At 52.7% G+C, this 17917-nt stretch overlaps 1 protein-coding gene across 26 annotated transcripts in view; it reads left to right on the plus strand.

The window, feature by feature from the left end:
* Nucleotides 1–12980, plus strand: part of Myo18a (myosin XVIIIA) — a 102749-nt gene extending 89769 nt beyond the window's left edge. For 14 of the 26 annotated variants that reach the window (XM_006533596.3, XM_017314622.2, XM_017314623.2 and 11 more), the window contains 5 exons: nt 209–394; nt 744–883; nt 1670–1714; nt 4715–4837; nt 11683–12972. In XM_006533596.3, coding sequence (XP_006533659.1) covers nt 209–394; nt 744–883; nt 1670–1714; nt 4715–4837; nt 11683–11827 — 639 coding nt within the window. In that variant the 3' untranslated portion in view covers nt 11828–12972. Of the gene's footprint in view, nt 1–208; nt 395–730; nt 884–1669; nt 1715–4714; nt 4838–11682 lie in introns of all 26 variants that reach the window. The other 12 variants (XM_017314624.2, XM_011249090.2, XM_017314625.2 and 9 more) reach the window with 3 other exon arrangements.
* Nucleotides 12981–17917: the final 4937 nt, after the last annotated feature.

The following is a 17917-nucleotide window of genomic DNA, read 5'->3' on the forward strand; positions in this document are numbered from 1 at the left end:
TTCTACATTCATGTAGAACCTACACACACACACAGGAAGACAGAACAGACAGGGGTGGAGGTGGGTTAAACGTAAGTAAACCTCTAGCATCCCTTAGCCATAGCTGAGTTGGGGCTTGGCCAGACTTCCTGGTCCAGACCCTGCCCACAGTGCCTCTCTCTGGCTGACATCCTACCTGCCGGTCTTTCCTCTCAACCTGCTCACCCAGAACCTGGCCAGTCGGCTCAAAGAAACCATGGAGAAGCTGACTGAGGAACGGGACCAGCGCGCCGCAGCTGAGAACCGTGAGAAGGAGCAGAACAAGAGGCTCCAGCGACAGCTTCGTGACACCAAGGAGGAGATGAGCGAGCTTGCCAGGAAGGAAGCCGAGGCTAGCCGCAAGAAGCATGAACTGGTAATGTCCTGCTCTTCATAGGTCCCAAGCTGGAGGCCTGCCAAGAACACACCCACCCCACCCTGGGCTGGGTGGGGTCACTTCAGTCCCCAAGTCCTGTTAAGTATATGCTTACCTCACCATGGGTTCCGGTAGGGGACAGTTCAGTCCTGACAGGCAAGTCAGGGTGACCGCACAAGGTGAAGCCAAGCCCCGCCAGCCAACCCAGTAGCCCTTGAATAGAGAAGCCTTTGGAGGCTTAGAGGAGCACCAGAGTGGCTCCTGCCTGCCAGGGAGTGACTTGCTGCAGGCTCCTTCGGAGATGCTAGGGGACATTGTGGTCCTCCTGTACACTAGACCCCCCTCCTAGGAGATGGACCTGGAGAGCCTGGAAGCTGCTAACCAAAGCCTGCAAGCCGACCTAAAGCTGGCGTTCAAACGCATTGGGGACTTGCAAGCTGCCATTGAGGATGAGATGGAAAGTGACGAGAACGAGGACCTCATCAACAGGTAAGAGGTGGAGTCTGTGGCATTTCCGGCAGGGCCCAGGCCCTCTCAAGCAGCAGAATCAGGCCCCAAGCGACATGCAACCCCTTACACCCCACAACCAAGCTACCATATCATCTTCCCAGTGCTAGACCCAGGTGGGAAAGATGGTTGGGGGGTCGGGTGGGGGTGTCCACCATCCTTTCCTCCTGTGCTCTCCTTCCCAGGCCCCCCATAGCCCAGGCTCTGGTGTTGCCTGTTCCCCGTGAGTTATCTCCCCGTTTAGCTGCATTTCCGTTGGCGCCTGCCCTACTCTAGGGAGAGCAGAGATTTAAGGGCTGTGGTGCTTTGTTACTTGTGCTAGAGATTTTCTCGCATAAAACCCACCCAGGGAATGGTTTTGGAGAACGAGAGAGATTTGTAGTCCTAGGCTGAACAGAAAGCCACAAATCCAGAGGGCCGGCAGTGTGGCAGTGGGGCTGGGACTTAGGTAGATCCCAGAGGCTCCCCACTTCCTGCCTCAGGGTCAGGTCCCTTCCCATGCCCAGGGTGGGGTGGGGTGGGGTGGGGCAGGGCAGGGCAGGGCAGAGCAGGCAGCCCAGGAACCTTGCTCCTTTGGGATGAGTGCTGGCAGTGAATGAGGCCTGGTTCTGAGGATTCTGTTGCTCCCTTGTACCTGATCTCAGCCAGCCAGAGATGCCATTCACTGAAGAAAGGGAGCCTTGGATGGGGATACTCCTCAGGATGTCCCTGGATGTCCCCGTCGGCTTCTTGTGGCCCCTTTGCCCACCATTTTCTTTCTGTTTCCAGTTTGCAGGACATGGTGACAAAATATCAGAAAAAAAAGAATAAACTGTGAGGACCAGAGCCATGTGCTCTTTGCCTCTCCCCATGGGTGTCTAACCATCCCTAACACAGGGCTTCCTGCCAGGGGCCCCTGCCGCATGCTGCATGCAGACACAGCCTCCTCACACTCTCTCATGCTAACACTGCTGACTGTCCTTAGGCTGGGGTGGAAGGACTGGCTGGCAGTGAAGTGTGTTCCTAGAAAGCTAGACTGATCCTCATAGCCCGAGTAGCCAGGATGGGGCTTTATTGCCTAAGTCCCAGCTTCTCCTCTCTGGGATCCAAGTGTGCCAACCACCCTGGCCTGTCTCTCTGGAGGTCGAGCAGTCAGGCTACATCAGTCTACACCCTTGGGCTCTTGGAACCCAAGCTGCCCGAAAGGGACGGGTATGTTTTGTGTTTAAGGTCTGTTATCTTCCTCAGGCAGATGAGGGGCATCTCACAGCTGCTCCTTTGGAGAAAGCATTCAGGCAGCTAAGCTCTGCCCTGGCAGGGAGAGGAGACAGCGGGGTTGTGTTTACTTGCTCCCTGGGGGTACCTCAGGCAGAGGTGGTAGGGAACACACATCTGTGTTGGTATGCCTGTCAGGTGGTGGGAGACCCAGGACATCTGCCCTTCTCTGTTCCCTCTTCCTGGTGGGGGAGCTGGAAAGTGGTGTAGATATGCAGGCCTTCAGGCAGATTTGCTGATCCTCTGTCAGGTTCGACAGGGTTGCTTTTGGAAGTTGTTTTTTCAGCATGGCACTGAATTTCCTGCCTGGCAGGCCTCCTCCCCTGGCCAGGATGGGCTGGCGGCCGTGCAAAGGACTCCGGGAGAGCTAATGATAAATGTAATAGTGTGTAACAGTGATAGAGGGCCGCTGGAGCCCGGTTGTCACACACAATTAATATCCCCTGCCGTTCTGTCTCCGTTTGTTTGTTCCCCCGTGATTCGGCTCCCAGTTAACTAATAGCACATGAGCCCGGACATAAATTGTATTTGACGCGAGGTTTAATTCCGACCATTTAAAATTTCAACTGCCCCCTGAGCCTGCCTGCCCCTGGAGTTTGTTTACGGGCCTGATTATTTAAGGAAGAGAACTTGAACATTGTCTGGATTCTTACAACTAAACAGAAGGTGAGGGTAGGCATGCTAGCTTCTCAGACCACTGACGACTCTGAATGTCAGGAATGAAATTCATATTCTGGGCCTCAATCTGTCCCTAGTGTGTTCCATCCTGCCATTCTTGGGCAGAAGGAACTCTGAGGGCTGATAAAATGTGCATTGAATATCATATTCTAAAGCATAGTCAGGCACACAGACCCCCTCCCCCCCCACACACACACCAGCATGCACTCAAAGCAGGTGCATGAGAACATGCAATTCTAAGCAGGTTCCACTGTTAGCAGAGAGGCTCTGTCCTCAGCAGCTCCAAGTTATCGAGCGAGCATGCTAAGGCGGGCAGAAAAATAATGTTTCGATTTACTTAGAGATACAGTTGTTATTGCCATAACCTTAATGAAAGCAGTAAACAGTGCAGTATTAAGGGAGATTTATACAGAAACACTTTTAACATGTAGACATAGATTTTGCGATGCATACAGCACCTCCTTTCTAAAGCCAATCAATATGGTTATGAACGGCAGTGATAAATTACAGGCTCTGAAGCTACAGAGGGAGGTTTTTTGCACGGGTGTATAAATCAGGTAGTATTGGCGTTCCATGGGACCCATGCACCACAGTAAATCTGCCAGGCTCGAATGGGCACAGAGCTTGCATTAGTGGTTTGGGGGCTGCCTGCTAAACTCCTGTTTACCCGGGGCATCGGCAGGCCTCGCCTCTGTTATAATTCTGTATTTGACGGAAGCTCATAAAATATGCCTCTTTGTTCCCCTTCCCCATGTGCGTGGCTCTCTCATGGTCCCTAGAACTGTGGATTCCTCTGATGCGTGTGTATGTGTATGCGCACACACATGCGCATGCCTGTGCATACATGTGTGTGCCCGTGTGGCTATTTATTCAAGAACATAATTCAGGACCAGGGCCGCTCTTGTTGATACAGATGAAAGGAAATTTACATCAAGGAGAAATCTTAGCCTATCCACAGCAGGGGATAGGGAGTAGACATTTTGCAGAATTTGCAAAGTGCTTGCACTCAGAAACCATCTCCGTGCCCCTGCTGCTTCATGAGGGGGTCACCATGACTCTAGCCTCAAAATTAGACTCTTTGAGGCTTTCTTGCAGGTCCTGAGGGTCAGCCTATCCAGCAGTGGCAGTGGGGAGCAGGGACTGGAGGTTGCCTGAGGGAGGGATGAGGAGACCCAGGTTCAAGTCAACCTGAGGTCATGTGGTAGGTCATGAGGTCATAGGACCTGTTTCTGTCCTATGTCTAGTAACCCCTGCTTTTATAATGAAGACAGAAAGTGGTGGTAGTTGTAGCCACAGTCTGAGGCATGCACACACACACACACACACACACACACACACACACACACACGTGCATGTATTTGTGTATGTGGATATATGTATGTGGGTGGATATGAGTGTGCTTCAGCGCATGTGTGGAAGTTAGAGAATATCATATGTCTCCTAGGGATTGAACTCAAGCCATCTTGCTTTGTGGCAAGTGCCGTTACACACTGAATCATCTTGTCAGCCGAGACTTCTTTTTAACCGGGAGCCATTAGGCTAGAATCGCTAAGTGGATGGCCTGCCTATCCTTTTCATCCAGTAGGCCAGCTGAGTAGCTTGTCACTCATAACTGGGATGGAACAGTTGGTGCCCCCATTCTCCTCAGGATCTTCTTAGTGACTGTCACACAGTGTGGTCTGCCGAGCGAGGGGATGGGCACCTTGTGGGTTGTGTGCTCACTCTAACCTTTCTCTTCTCCCCAACTCACTGATGCGCATGCCACCTGCACCCCAACCTGGCCCAAGATGCGCCCCGCCCCCTTCTTGCTCTCCATCCTGGCCAGCGAGTGATTCTCACCTGCCCAGCCTTGCCTACCCTTTGTGCTCCTCGCCCTAACAGTGAGGGGGACTCAGATGTGGACTCAGAGCTGGAGGACCGGGTCGACGGGGTCAAGTCCTGGTTGTCAAAGAACAAGGGACCTTCTAAGGCACCTTCTGACGATGGCAGCTTGAAGAGTTCCAGGTGAGCACTAGGCCTCCAGCAGGGAGGAGAGGTCACCTCAGCCACCGGTCATGGGTAGACAGTGTCACGGCACCAAGGGTGCAACCCTCAGGCTACGAGTGCTCTCTCCTGGCCTGTGGAAAGCACACAGAACAGCTGCCTAACCAGGGAATGTCCCATGTTTGGGTGTGGGCTCTTGTGCAGGCTTAACCTCATCCCACCTACTGGGTCAGCAACCATCTCACTGTTGGTACCTTGAAATCAAGACTTGGTTGGGGCACTGGGGACTCTGAGTCCTAGAGGCCTGCACAGACAACCCTGGTCAGCTTTGGCTCTCTGGCCTCCATAGAGCGGCAACCCATACGCAGAGCCCATTCCCAGAGAGCCAGTGTGCTTCCTCCCTTCTCTCCTCGCTCTCTCCTTCTGTGCTCCTCAGCGCCCACCCCTCAGGCTTGCCTGCTAGTCTTGGAGGCCTGGGGGTTTGTTCTCCTATTTTCTGGCCGATCATAACCTGATCACACAGTCAGCTGCTTCTAGAAGCCAGGGCTCCCACTTTGGGTCCATCGCTGGCCTAGTCCCTGCATCCCCTCCCCCACAGAGTTCCTTGCCGCCTTCCCCACCTCTCCAGAGACAGGCTGGATAGGAAAAGTGATCTCTCTCCTTCTTTTCCAACCATCCCAGACCCCTTCCCCCAGGTCCAGCCCCTCACCACTGGTACCCAGCGGCCCCCTGTAATTGGTTTAATTTATTCGACCAAACAACATTTTGTTATTGCAGATAATGGTGCGTCCCCGCCCCACTGCCGTTCACCACAGTGTGGCACAAGGCTCCAGGTAGTTGACAATGAAATAAATTGAACTAAACGTTTTAGAGGGGGAAAAGTGATGAAATAGAACAATAGTCTAATTTACATGACATTCTCCATGAAGCTATTTTCACTGACGCAAATTATTTTGCTTCATTTCCTTGGATGCTCTTGCTACCGCTCTGCCAGGGCTGTGCCGGTTTCTCCTCCTCCCTCCCTCCCTCCCCCTGTGTCTTTATTTTGTTAATCCATTCTCTCTCTCTCTCTCTCTCTCTCTCTCTCTCTCTCTCTCTCTCTCTTTCTCCTCTCCTCCTCCTCCTCCCCCTTCCCCATTCTCCTGTCGTTCACTCGCTCTGGGTCTCTTCTCCTGGGCCTCCCTTCCCACTCAGGACGGCTCTCAACAGCCTCCCTAAGGAGGGCAAGGGGCCAGAGGAGAGACCCTCCTCTGTACTCAGCTCCCTTAGCTACCGCAAGAGGCTCACCCTGAAGGACTCCATCGGGGGCACTGGAGACCAGGACTCGCTCCTCACCACCCTGAGTGAGCGTGCCACCTCTCCTGAAAGGCCGCCCAGGAAGGCCCGTGGGGGCCCCAGGGAGGAACCTGACCAGGCCCAGGGCAGGAGGTGCGAGGAGCTGGACGATTGTAGCTCCATCTTCTCAGGGGTTGGGAGCCGCCCTGGCCGGGGTCTGGAGAAGCGCTGGGGCTCAGACTTTGACCGCTCCTCAACAGTCTCTGCTCCAGTCAGCCGAGCCTCCTCAGCCACGCGAGGCTCCGGGGAGGATAGGGCTCGCTCCTCGCTGAGCTTCTCACTGTCAGGCTCACCCAGCTCCCGCCGCCGTAGCACATCCAGGCTTGATAGCTTGTCAAGCGCCATAAGCCCTTCCTGGAACCGGGCCTCAGGCCTGGGTCGGGAGAGCCCTGACTCCAGGCTATCCCTCGGCCAGAGCTGCCTGGATGAGTGGGATGATGGAGCCAGCGTGGCCCTCAGTGAGGCACACTCACAGTTCAGCCATCCATCACTGGCCCGAAGCCTGTCTGTGCCACCCCAGCCACGGGGCTCTTCCTCAGCCTCAGCCTCTGTCATTGAGGGCTCCAGCGTCCGACCTGTCAGTCGCCACTCCTACCTTGATCCAGACCTGGAGGCTGCCATTAACGAGGTCTTGAGCTACAAGCCTGTGCCGTTCCAGCGGAGCAGGCTGGAGCCTGACTCTGAGGATGATGACCGGAAGAGCATCCAGAGTGCCCGGAGCGCACAGCTGGAGCACCCAGAGAGGGGCAGCAGCATCCGCCGCTCTGCCTCTGCCGCAGATGTCTCTTCCCGCAGTGGCCGCAAAAGCCGAAGCAAGCATAGGAGCAAACGGAGCAGCCCCAGCCCCAGCTCCAGCTCCAGCTCCAGCTCCAGCTCCTCCAGCTCAGAAGGTTCCTCAGCTCACAAGCGGCGGCGAAAAGGGCGCTCTCGGAAGAGCAAGAAGAAATCCAAATCAAGAAGAAAGAAAACAGAGAGTGAATCTGAGTCCTCGTCATCCAGTGGCTCCACCGTCTCCGGCCATAGCCGCTCCAGTGTGAAAAAGGGCCCAACCACAGACGTTGAGGAAGCGGGGCAAACTCCAAGACGGTCAAAGAAGGAAGAGAAGCAGCGAAAGAAAGAGGTCGACAGCCTCATGATGCGGTACCTGTACCGACCAGAGAGTGACTAGCTCAGTAGGTGCCGCCAGACTGCCTGGTCTGGCATGGCGTGGAGTGCAGCATGGTGTGTCCCACCCTTTGTGAACTAACGTGCTCCCCGCCCCTCCAAACACCACCTCAGGCTCCCCTACAACCTCTTGGGCCTCAGAGAGCCTCCTGGCTCCCACATGAGCTCTGAGCCCAGTCAGCTGACTTTGCTGATGTTGGATTAGAGCTCCCACCTCACCCTGAGCTACCCGGGCTGTGTTTTTGGAACTAATCTACCCTGTAACATCATAACAAACGTCCGAACAGCTCTGTTTCATAAAAAGTTATAGTTCAGAGAGATTAAGATACACAACTGGCACATAAGGCTACCAGGAGCTAATGGGGTCTGTTTAACCTTTAACCTTAACTGGCTCTCCATGGGCTATATGCAGAGCATGCAGATGACGTATACAGGTCACTGTGTCACCGACACCCACATCAGAGCGTCCATGCAACAGGATGGACCCAGAAAAGGATCCTAGCTGATGGGATACTTCGGCTGTGAACTCTGATGAGGCACTTTGCTCTCTGCTCTCCCCTCTGCTAGCTACCTCCCTAGCATGGATCTGGAGCCACAGCCTACACGGAGCCACACCCTACAGTAGACCCAGGAGACACCTGCCGCCTCCCCAGGCCTCCTACCCACACTCGGCCCACGTGTGGGCGTCACCTCAGCTCTGCTCATCTTGTAGAGTTCTAATGAATAGAAATTAGCAGTTGTTGAGTGACAGCCCCCTCCCTGCTCTCCTGCCTCCCCCAGCTCCTCTCCCCGTGGGGATATGGGGACACGGGGAGGAGATGTAACAGTCAGGCCCTGTGCCCACACCTTCAACAGAGAGAGGCAGAGCCTGAATCACTGGAACCCCATTGTTGCCAGTTTCCCTGGTGGGCGGTGACATTTTGAGTCACCCCTGTTGTGAGATGGTGGGAAGCATTTTCAGCACGCGGACATGCTTGCTGCTTCCCAGAAGGCACAACCCCACCTGGGGTCCCACATTTGTTTCCTAGTCGTGAACTAACACACCTGTTGCATGCGTGTGCCATGGGGCATCTGGTGAAAGGGGAAGTTGGCTTTTGTCCATCTGGAACCGGGAGGCACAGAGGGGAAGTGACTGAAAAGTGGGAGTATATGGAGCTGGAGCTTGGATCCAGCCCTGGCTTATGGCTGCTCCGGCCCAAGCTAGACCACTCCTTGGTCTCTGCGCTGCTCTGTTGCTTCCCCTGCCCCCGCACACACCCCCTCCGCGGTTTCAGGGTACTCAAGGGAGAGCAGGGAGTCTGCGGCCTTTGTTAGTTCCATTGGGAGGAAAGATAGGAGTCAAAATATTTGGTCAATGATTTTAGTCTCCTTAAGGTTTAGCCTTGCTAAAGACCCTGCACCCCAGGTTGAGTCAGTTTGGTGGGTGGAAGGGGAGGTCTAGGCACAAAGAAGACCAGGCACCTCTGTACCTCTTCCCAGAAGGAAGCAATTGCCTTGCTGAGCAATCCCAGACTGACCGGTGACTAGCAGACTATACCTGAATCCCTCTAGCGTCCAGTCATATTTCACAGTGACTAAGACAGAAAGCCCTGTTTCTGCAGCCCCCCTCTCACCCACAGTTCAGTTGCCTTTGTCTATGGAAAAGAGCCAACTGGTCCCGAAACCCTGTACTGTGCCACTATGAGACTTGGAGCTAGCGATGGTAAAATGGTCTCCAATTAGAACCTGCCCTACTACCATGAAGTGTGTGGGGTAGGCAGTGAGGGATGCCGTGCAAAGGCAGAAGGTGGGGTAGAGCCCCACCTAGGGTTAAGGACCAGTGAAGAAGTCCAAAACACAAAATACAGTGTTGTCACCCTGGGCTTTCCCAGCAGGAATTAGCTTGTGTACCAAATCGTTTGTGACAGCACAGAGCAGGAGACAAGCAGGAGGCTTGTGGGGAAGGAAAGCTTTTTAAACAATTTAGTTAAAATGTTCCAATTGCCAGCCCTGACTCTTGCTCTGGGGACAGGGAGCTGCCTGCTGTTGGCCCTACTGATGGTAGTAGCAGTAAAAGCAGATATGGAGACTGGCCAGAGAGAGCTCAAGAAAGATTGCAAGGGGTCTTGCAGCTCCTCAGCCCAGGGAAGAGCGCAGGACAGGGTTTGCCCCATGCTTGGTTGTCTCTGCTTCTCCGAGGTGTCTTTAGAGCAACCTGACCGCTGTTTATCTGGGCATCTGGGATGTGGGAATGGAGTCTGTGAGAAGAGATGAAGGATGGAAGCATCACAGGGCTGTGCCCCATTTATACTCAGACCCCCAGCCCTGGCATCTGCTCATGCCCTCTGCTCACAGAATAACCCCACTGTGTGTCCTCAAAGCCAGGCATTCCTTAGCTGGAAAGCAAACCTTTAGCACAGGAGGTACGAAAATTCCATGTTAAGAAAACAAGCAGCCCTCACTAATTCAGGATCCAAACAAGCCCAAGGCTAATGACCTCCATTTTTTCTGTGTTACATAGTTAGTACTGAGCTTTATAATTTTGTCCTGGAGATGCTGTGAGGCCTTAAGTGCTTCTGGCCCATCAGAATAAGACTCATTTATGTTCAGTCTAGTTTGTATTAAGTGTGTTTTGTGCTATTCTGATTCCTTTAAAAATGGTAATTCATTCATGAGAAATACGATAACTATTAACCAGACTGCCCCGTTGCTGAGCCATTTTGCATAATTGAGCATATATTTTCCCAGACTCTTCCCTTCCGCCAGGGACACGGAGACCTGTCTTTACATACCCTAGCTGCTCCCCGGCCGGCAGTAGACCTTAGGTTTGGTCTTGTTTTCTTGTCTAATCTAGTGGCAGGAGTGCTCGAAGGCTGAGGTTCAGTTCAGGTTTAGGTGTTGGCTGTGACCTTGGGCAAGGTGCTTCCTTCTTCCATTTGAGGCAGCTCTTTCATTATATGATACTGGGAGGAATAAGACAGAACAGTGAGTCCAAGGTAGTAGTTCTCAGCCTTCCTAATGCTGCAACCCTTAGTACAGTTTCTCATGTTAGGATGACCCCAAACATAACATTATTTCACTGCTGCTTCATAACTGTAATGTTGCTACTGTTATGAATCGTAATGTCAATATCTGATATGCAGGATATTTGATATGTGACCCCAAAGGGTCATCCAAGGGGCTCGGGCAGTGCTTACGACAGGAGGACTTTTGGTGGAACCTTTACCTCTGCACCTCCACTGCCACCTCCAGGGAAACCTAAACTACTGTCTGCTCCCTCATCTTACTTTAAAGATTTATTTATTTATTTTATGTAGCTGTATTGATGGTTGTGAGCCACCATGTGGTTGCTGGGATTTGAACTCAGGACCTTCGAAAGAGCAGTCAATGTTCTTAACCACTGAGCCATCTCTCCAGCTCCTCATCTTACTTTAAAAGGACCAGTAAAGGGGCACCCTCAGGTTTCTAGTTCAGAATATAGTAGACCTAGCAATTGTTGACACTTACCTTGTCCAAGTAGAAGGTCACCAGGACCTGTATCCCTTGTCTCTTGGAACACAGGCACCCCCGGGTACAAACAAAGCTGGGTCCAGGGCACCAGTAGAGGTAATGCTGTGTTGGGCTGTGTCTTCTCCAGGGACATTAGACTGTACTGCATGGGCTTAGGGACAGTGGGGACAGGAGGAGGCTCTGGGAAAGAATGAGAGTGGATGGAGCCAGAGAATGTAGTCCTGTCTGCTCTGTTGGATGTTACAGTCCTTCTCCCTCCAGGGGATCATACTTCTTCATATCTTTGGAGGGACAGCCTTCCAGAGCCAGGGGCCCGATTGAAGACTCCAAGGAGTTGTTAAGGACCCCTCCCATTGGCCCATCCTCAAACAGGTCCTGCCAGCCTCTGTCCCGAGCCTCCGTTCCTTTTCCAGTAGAGGATGCCATGGTCAAGGACTGAAGTCTTCCAGGCCCAGGGAAACCCTGATTAGGGGAAATAGATCAGACCTGGGGTCCTGCCAGGAGTAATCTACCTGAGAGTTTCCTCCTTGGACAGGTTGTAGTCAAGTAGTCACCTGCCTTAAACCTTCATCCGTGTGCTCTTGGACTGCTTACACGGGAGCAAGAGAGCTGAAAACTCCGAGTCCCAGGGTTCCTCCCTCAGGACTCAGTCTAAGCTTCTCAGGGGAAGGAGACAGGAATGCACTTCTTAGGCTTATGGAAGCCTGGCCCTTGCTGCCACCAGCCTTCCCATCATGTTAGTCTGAAAAGCTTACCAACTGCAGACTCTGTGCTCCTTTGGACCCTGGAGCGTTTGGGTCTTAGAGTGCTTGAGCAGAGCTCCGTGGCCCAGCGTAGAAGTGTTCTTTGGCCCTGACCCTGTCCCTCTCTCCCTGCAGCCCAACCAGCCACTGGAAGCCACTCGCCCCTGACCCATCGGATGATGAGCATGATCCTGTGGACAGCATCTCCAGACCCCGGTTCTCCCACAGCTATCTGAGTGACAGCGACACAGAGGCCAAGCTGACAGAGACCAGTGCATAGCCTGGGATGGCTCACGACTCTCCCACCCCACAGCCTCTCCCAGGATAGAGGGGCACCACTGCCCCCACCTGACTGCCGATCTGCATGGAAAACACCTTGGCTTTCTGTCAGGGGGACTTTCCAGGCTGTGGGCGTCTGACAGCTCCACGCGGCAGAGGTGGGCGAAGCAGAGTCTCTCCAAAGAGAGCTTCCGCTCTTGCCTCTGAACGCCATGCTCTTAGCTCCCGCTCTGGGCCACTATGGACCACGTCAGGTGGCCTGGCATTCCATGGAGCCGGTGGTGGACCTCCATCTCAGCCTCCTGCTCAGGGATGGTGGATAGGTTACCTGCTGGGCCGCTCGAAGTCGCTGGGCCCCATGGGAAAGAGTCAGGAGGGAGCAGTGATGCCTCCCCTCTGCTGGGGTGAGGGCTTTCTCTTCTCAGTGCCTGCTGTCTTTTTACTGTTTAATTTAAATACCCAAACCTCCATGCAGCTGCATCCCTGAGAGTGGGAGGGGCTGCCGCTGCAGCTGGGGCCTGTGGGATGCCTTGGGAATCTCCCCTCCATCTTCACTTCTCCAGAGGCCCTTTTCTCCTGCAGCCTGCTGCCAGGGGACAGCGGTTAGCAGAGCCGGGGCCCTGGTTCTTTGGAGGCAGGGTGGGGAGGATGGCAGCTGGGTGCTTCTGGCTTGGACCGAGCCAGCCTCGTTAGAGTATTAAGTGCAATGAGCAGTTATTTAAGAGCTGATCTCTTCCACCTGCACCCACCCGCGGCTTCCAGCTCTGCCTGCCTCTGACCGTATTATAGCCGGGGCCGCTCATTCGGCGCTGAGGACCTGTGGTGGGCACAGTGGAAGGTAGATGTTTTGGTCTGTTTATCAGACTGGAGTCCTAACCCTTTGTCATCTTTCTTCTGCCCATAACCCTGTCCCCACACACTTACCCCAGACACAGCAACAAGTGGTCTGTTACTTGTTACTTCTCGGTTTCTTACCATAAAGCTCATCTGACTTTTCCACTGGATCTGGGGGCCCCAAGGCAGTACCTGGTGCTGGACCTGTTTGCCATCCCCCTTCCCTTCTGCCATTGCTTTGTACTCATTGGGCTGTGCTCTCCCTGTGGACCTGATTGATGTAAGGAAATAAAAGGCCCCTTCCCTCCTGGCCACAAGTTTCCCTGCCTCTCCTTGCAGGCTCAGGGGAAGTCCAGGGTGGTCCCGGGCAGGGGCAGAGGTGGAATTCTGATGGGGACATGGAAGAACCACCTTGGTCTGTGTGGCCAATGTCACTCACTCCCAGAGCCTCACCAGGTCACTTGCCATAGTGGGTAAAGAGGCTGTTTAAGGAGGACAGAGCCTCCCACATTTGTGTTGAGGTGAGTGGGGCTGGCAGCTTGTCCCCAACCCCTTCTCAAAACTTTAGTCACTCCAGAGGTGACTTTTTGGTCAAAATTTGGCAGCATGTTCTCTGTTCCTCAGCCCTCTTTAGCCACAGAAAACTCGAGAAGCCTAGGATCACTGCCTTAGATGGCTGCTCAGTCTCTGCCTGCAGGCCTGAGCTATACTCGCCAGACTTTCGTGGCCTTGCAAAAGTTATAGGGCAGCTCATGCAGATGAGGAAGAAACCAAAGGCCTTCCCTACCCTCCTCCTCCTCCTCCTCCTCCTCCTTCTCTGAACATTATCCATGTCTAGATCTGTTTTCCACAGGCGTTCAATGGTCTGAGGAGGTGGGTGGGAAGAGCTCTGGTGATGTCTGTCTGGAAAGTCAAAAGAGGGAAAAGTCACCACCAAAACAAGCTGGGGAGAGCTTGGATCCTTCTGGGACAAAGGCGCCTGCCCTCCAACAAAGAGAAAAGGCGATGAAAGTGAGAGCCTCACTGTGTAGTCCAGGCTGACCTCTAATTCACAGTTCTCCTGCCTCGGCCTCCCTAAGCCCCAGATTGCAGGTGCAAACTAACACACCAGGTCTGGGGTGAGAATATTTTCTCAAGTCAGGGGACTTGTGTTACTCAGTCTGCTCAGCATTTGAGTCGCCTCATTAACCTGGGCCCGGTCCTGGTGCTGAGAATGAAGTCCTTTCAGATCGGGGACATCCCAGGGTGGAATCGGACTTAGAGCATATGCCTCACCTGCTGGTAAGTATCATCTTCCGACCTGAGCGGAGAGATCTCAGTGCCTGTCCTCCAGGGATGGGATCAGGGGCCACCGCAGAAGGGCAGAGAAGGTGCTTCCGAGCTATGAGCTACGCTATGGGAAGAGAATGAATGCCTTTGTGGAGAGGGAGACTGCGAAGGGTCATCAAAACGGTATTCAGGGCTTAGGCCTTCAAGGAGAATGATTGCTCGGGTAGTTATTGCTAGGACATGCATGGGGAAGAAAGAACTTACAGGATGGTCTTGACACAGAGGGATAAACAATGCTCATGCCACACACTGCCTGGGAAAGCCCGAGTTCACAGTCCGCCTCTCCCCCACCCCCAATGCTTCTCCCAGTTCCCACAAACATCCTAACCCAGGTTAGGAGGGCAGCACTTCCTTCCCTTGTTTCCCACTCCAGAGGCCCAGAAACCACCAAAGCCTGTCTTCACTTGAGGTTACTCCTGGAGAACTCTGCAAGCTCCTAAGTACCCACAGTACCTCTTCCCCTAAGATGGTTGTGATCCCACAAAACAAAGCCACTGGCCCTGTGCCCCAGGCCCGCCTCACAGCCACCCTGAGTCCGCTGTCAATCCTCCCTGCTAATTTCCAGCCTGCAGGAATACCCTGACTCCAGAATTAGAGGCAAGGGACCAAAGCCCTAGGGAAGTCCCCGCAGTGCCCAGACACATCAGCAGCAGGCAGTGACCCCCCAAACTGCTCCCTTTGTCCTCAAGTCCTCTTGGCAGATTATCCCAGTTGTCCTTCCCCCATCCCCCCCCCCCCCCCGTGCCTGGTGGCACAGACACTTAGCGATTTGCTCCTTAATTGTCCCCCAGCTAGGCTGCGCAGATGCCGCTCTTTAATCTCTCCTGATAAATGAATCGCGCCGCTCCTTTAATCATATGTTCATATCCAAGCCAATTTGAATCAATTTGGCAGGGAGCGTGTTGCAAGAGATGCCATGACTGCTGTTCTCCCCCCAGGGCCCCAGAGCCTGAAAGCTGCAGTCCTCACTTTCAGCAGAGAGCCCAGGAGGCCCATCTAGGAAGAGGAGTGCCTACCTGAAGTGAGGACTTTTTAAAGTCAGCCACCTCATTTGCTTCCCGCCCTCCAAGCAGGCTGTGTGGGAAGAGAAAACGGATTCCCAAAGGCCTCAGGAGTGGGAGGGACAGGGGATGAGTTCACAGCCAGCCTTGGTCACTGAATAAAGGGCCATCCCTGGGAGAAAGTGCTGTCTTAAATCTAACCTTAATCCCTCCTGTTCCCCTTTCATTTCCTCGGAGCCGGTTCTCAGGAACTTGGAACACTTTGTAGCCTCTTATATAGCAACACATGTCAGACCAGACTATGCTAATTTGTCCCCGCCTGGTACTCCCAGCTACCTCAACTGCTTTCATCTTCCCCTAGGCTATATCCTCTCTAAATCTTCCAGCGGAGGGGCACGCCTGATGATGGACGAGTTCTGCCCTTGGGGTAGCTTCTTTCCCATTGCCCCAGTTGGAATCCGGGCCAGTGAGAAAAATAGCAAAAGCAAACAGCTACTGACACCACAACCTGGGAAAGGGGCTGACTCTTCTGGCCTCGGTTTCCCCATTTGTAAAGTGAGGTGGTGTTGCTGGCACGAACCTTTGGTTGCTAAGTTGAGATTCTGTTGCTGCCGCCAAGGCACCCTTGGGTGGCACCCATGGAGTTGGTGAGACGGGTGCTGAGGAAGTTCATGGTCTGCCTGGGCTTGGCTTCCAGCCAGCGGCCTCTGACTTTCAGCCCCTCTTTCATTTCCTATTGGCCTCCCTTCCTGACTCTGTCAGGCCAGGTAGGCGCCCTGTCTTTCACTGTGAAACTGGGAAATCACTACCATTTATTCCGATTTTATTTGCAAGTTCACAGCCCTGATTTTAGAGCTCAGTAGCTTCTGGCTCCATCCCACACTTGGAGATTCTGCTCTTGTTGCTCCCAGAAACCACACACCTCCACAGGGTTTCTCTGTGTAGCTTTGGCTGTCCTGGAACTCACTCTGTAGACCAGGATAGCCTCGAACTCCCAGAGATCCACCTGCCTGTCTATGCCTCCCAGGTGCTGGAATTAAAGGCCTGAGCCACTGCTACCACCATCCAGCATCCAGCTTAAGCCATAGCTTTAGTAACAGGCTGTGTTAGCTATGTCTCAAGCAGTTGTCAGGGCCATGTGAATGGCATTCTCTCCTCTCTCTCTCTCTCTCTCTCTCTCTCTCTCTCTCTCTCTGTGTGTGTGTGTGTGTGTGTGTGTGTGTGTGTGTGTGAGACAGGGTCTCACTAACTGCCCTGAAACTCACTATGCAGACCAGGCTGGCCTCAAACTCATAGAGGTCCAGCTGCCTCTGCTTCCTGAGTGCTTTGATTCTGTCTCTTCCCAGATCAAATTGCAAGAGTGATCTGGAGTGATCTGGAGTCATGCCATGATGCTTAGCATTGCCCTTTTAATGATTTCAGATCAGGACCAAGGGAGCAGCTTCCCACCCCTTTAAGTCTTAGGGGGAGCTGAAGCAATGATGGACCTGGAGGCTGGGTGGTGCTTCCAAGATTATCACCTATTTGGTGAGGAGGTAACAATGGCTCCTACGCATTGAGTTACTGGGTCCCCAGCCCTCACACCTTGACTGACATAGTCTCTCCCAAGTCTGTTAAGTGTCATTGTCCTCTAAGGTAACTGAGGTTCCAGTGATGTCAGCAAGGTCCTCTGCTTGGATCCAGCAGCTGGCTGGGCATCTGGAACTATTCTAGGCTTGTCAGGATGCAGAAGAAGCAGGAAGGGGAGTGACCACTGTCATGGCCCCCTCCAACCCTTATGTGCTTAGTAGTCACCAGACCTGGCCTGAGGAAGAAAACACTTTTGGCAAATTCAGGAGAAAATGTCTTGTGCACATCCATGTTGCTCTTTAGAATTTTAGACCCCCCCTTCATGCATTATCACATTTGTGCTGTGCTCCCACTGCGCCAACAGTTTGAATAACAGTTCTGCACGGCTCAGAATGCATATTTTAAGCAATATTCACTTCATCTAATTTTGTGATGGTAAGACAGAACAATCCGGACCATTCTTGCGATTCGATCGGGGAAGAAAGAGATCCAAAGCAATAGCCATTTTGGAGCTAACAAGGATGCTAGATCTGTTTAGGAGGAATTTTACAGAGAAATTGGGTTTTCTGCAGTGTATGCTCCTCTGATGGGTCATATCCATAAGGGAGATCCCAGAGACGCTGTGTGCTTTGTGATTGAAGTTGGTGACACAAATCTCCCAGCAGAATACTTATATGTGCAGATAGAATTTGCTTTTGATATCAAAAGTCAGCTATGACAGTTTTATCAAAAAAAATGTTTTAAAGGATATTAAGTTTTGACACCGTTCAGGCAAATTATATTTGAGGTGACTTAAGAGTCAAAGAGTTTCCACATTTTAATAAATTTTATATGTTTTGTGCCAGATTTACCATCTGACTAGATTAGGGAGAAAAGCAAATGCATTGGGGGAAGAGAGGGCACTGAGGGGATTTCAAAGTAGGGAATAAAAATTTTTAAAGGGAGTTAAAAAAAAAAAAAAAAGAAATGCTGCTGTGTGGAAGATGTAGCCGGCAGCTTTTGAAACAGTAAGTCTTTAAAAGACAGGTCAACGACTGCAGCCAGACATATAAAATCATATGTGATGAAGAAGGTCCAGTGTCTCATTTTAACTAACACTGGGGCCTGGCACCATTTGCAGGTTGTCATCCTGGGGCAGAGTCTAGCCCCAGGGACTACTAGATCATGGAAAGCAACTGTGGGGGTGGCACTCTCTGACAGGTTTTGTGCCAGAAGGACAGGTCCTGTGAAGTGCCACCGTGGACCTTGGATACACATGTACTTAACCACCAAGCAGGTATCTGGGATCAGAAATGGGCCCCTGCTCACAAGGACCTGCTGAAATAAGCCAACAGAGCAGTGAGGCAGGTTGGGGCTGA

This window comes from Mus musculus, chromosome 11, assembly GCF_000001635.26.
Source record: "Mus musculus strain C57BL/6J chromosome 11, GRCm38.p6 C57BL/6J".
NCBI lineage: Eukaryota > Metazoa > Chordata > Mammalia > Rodentia > Muridae > Mus > Mus musculus.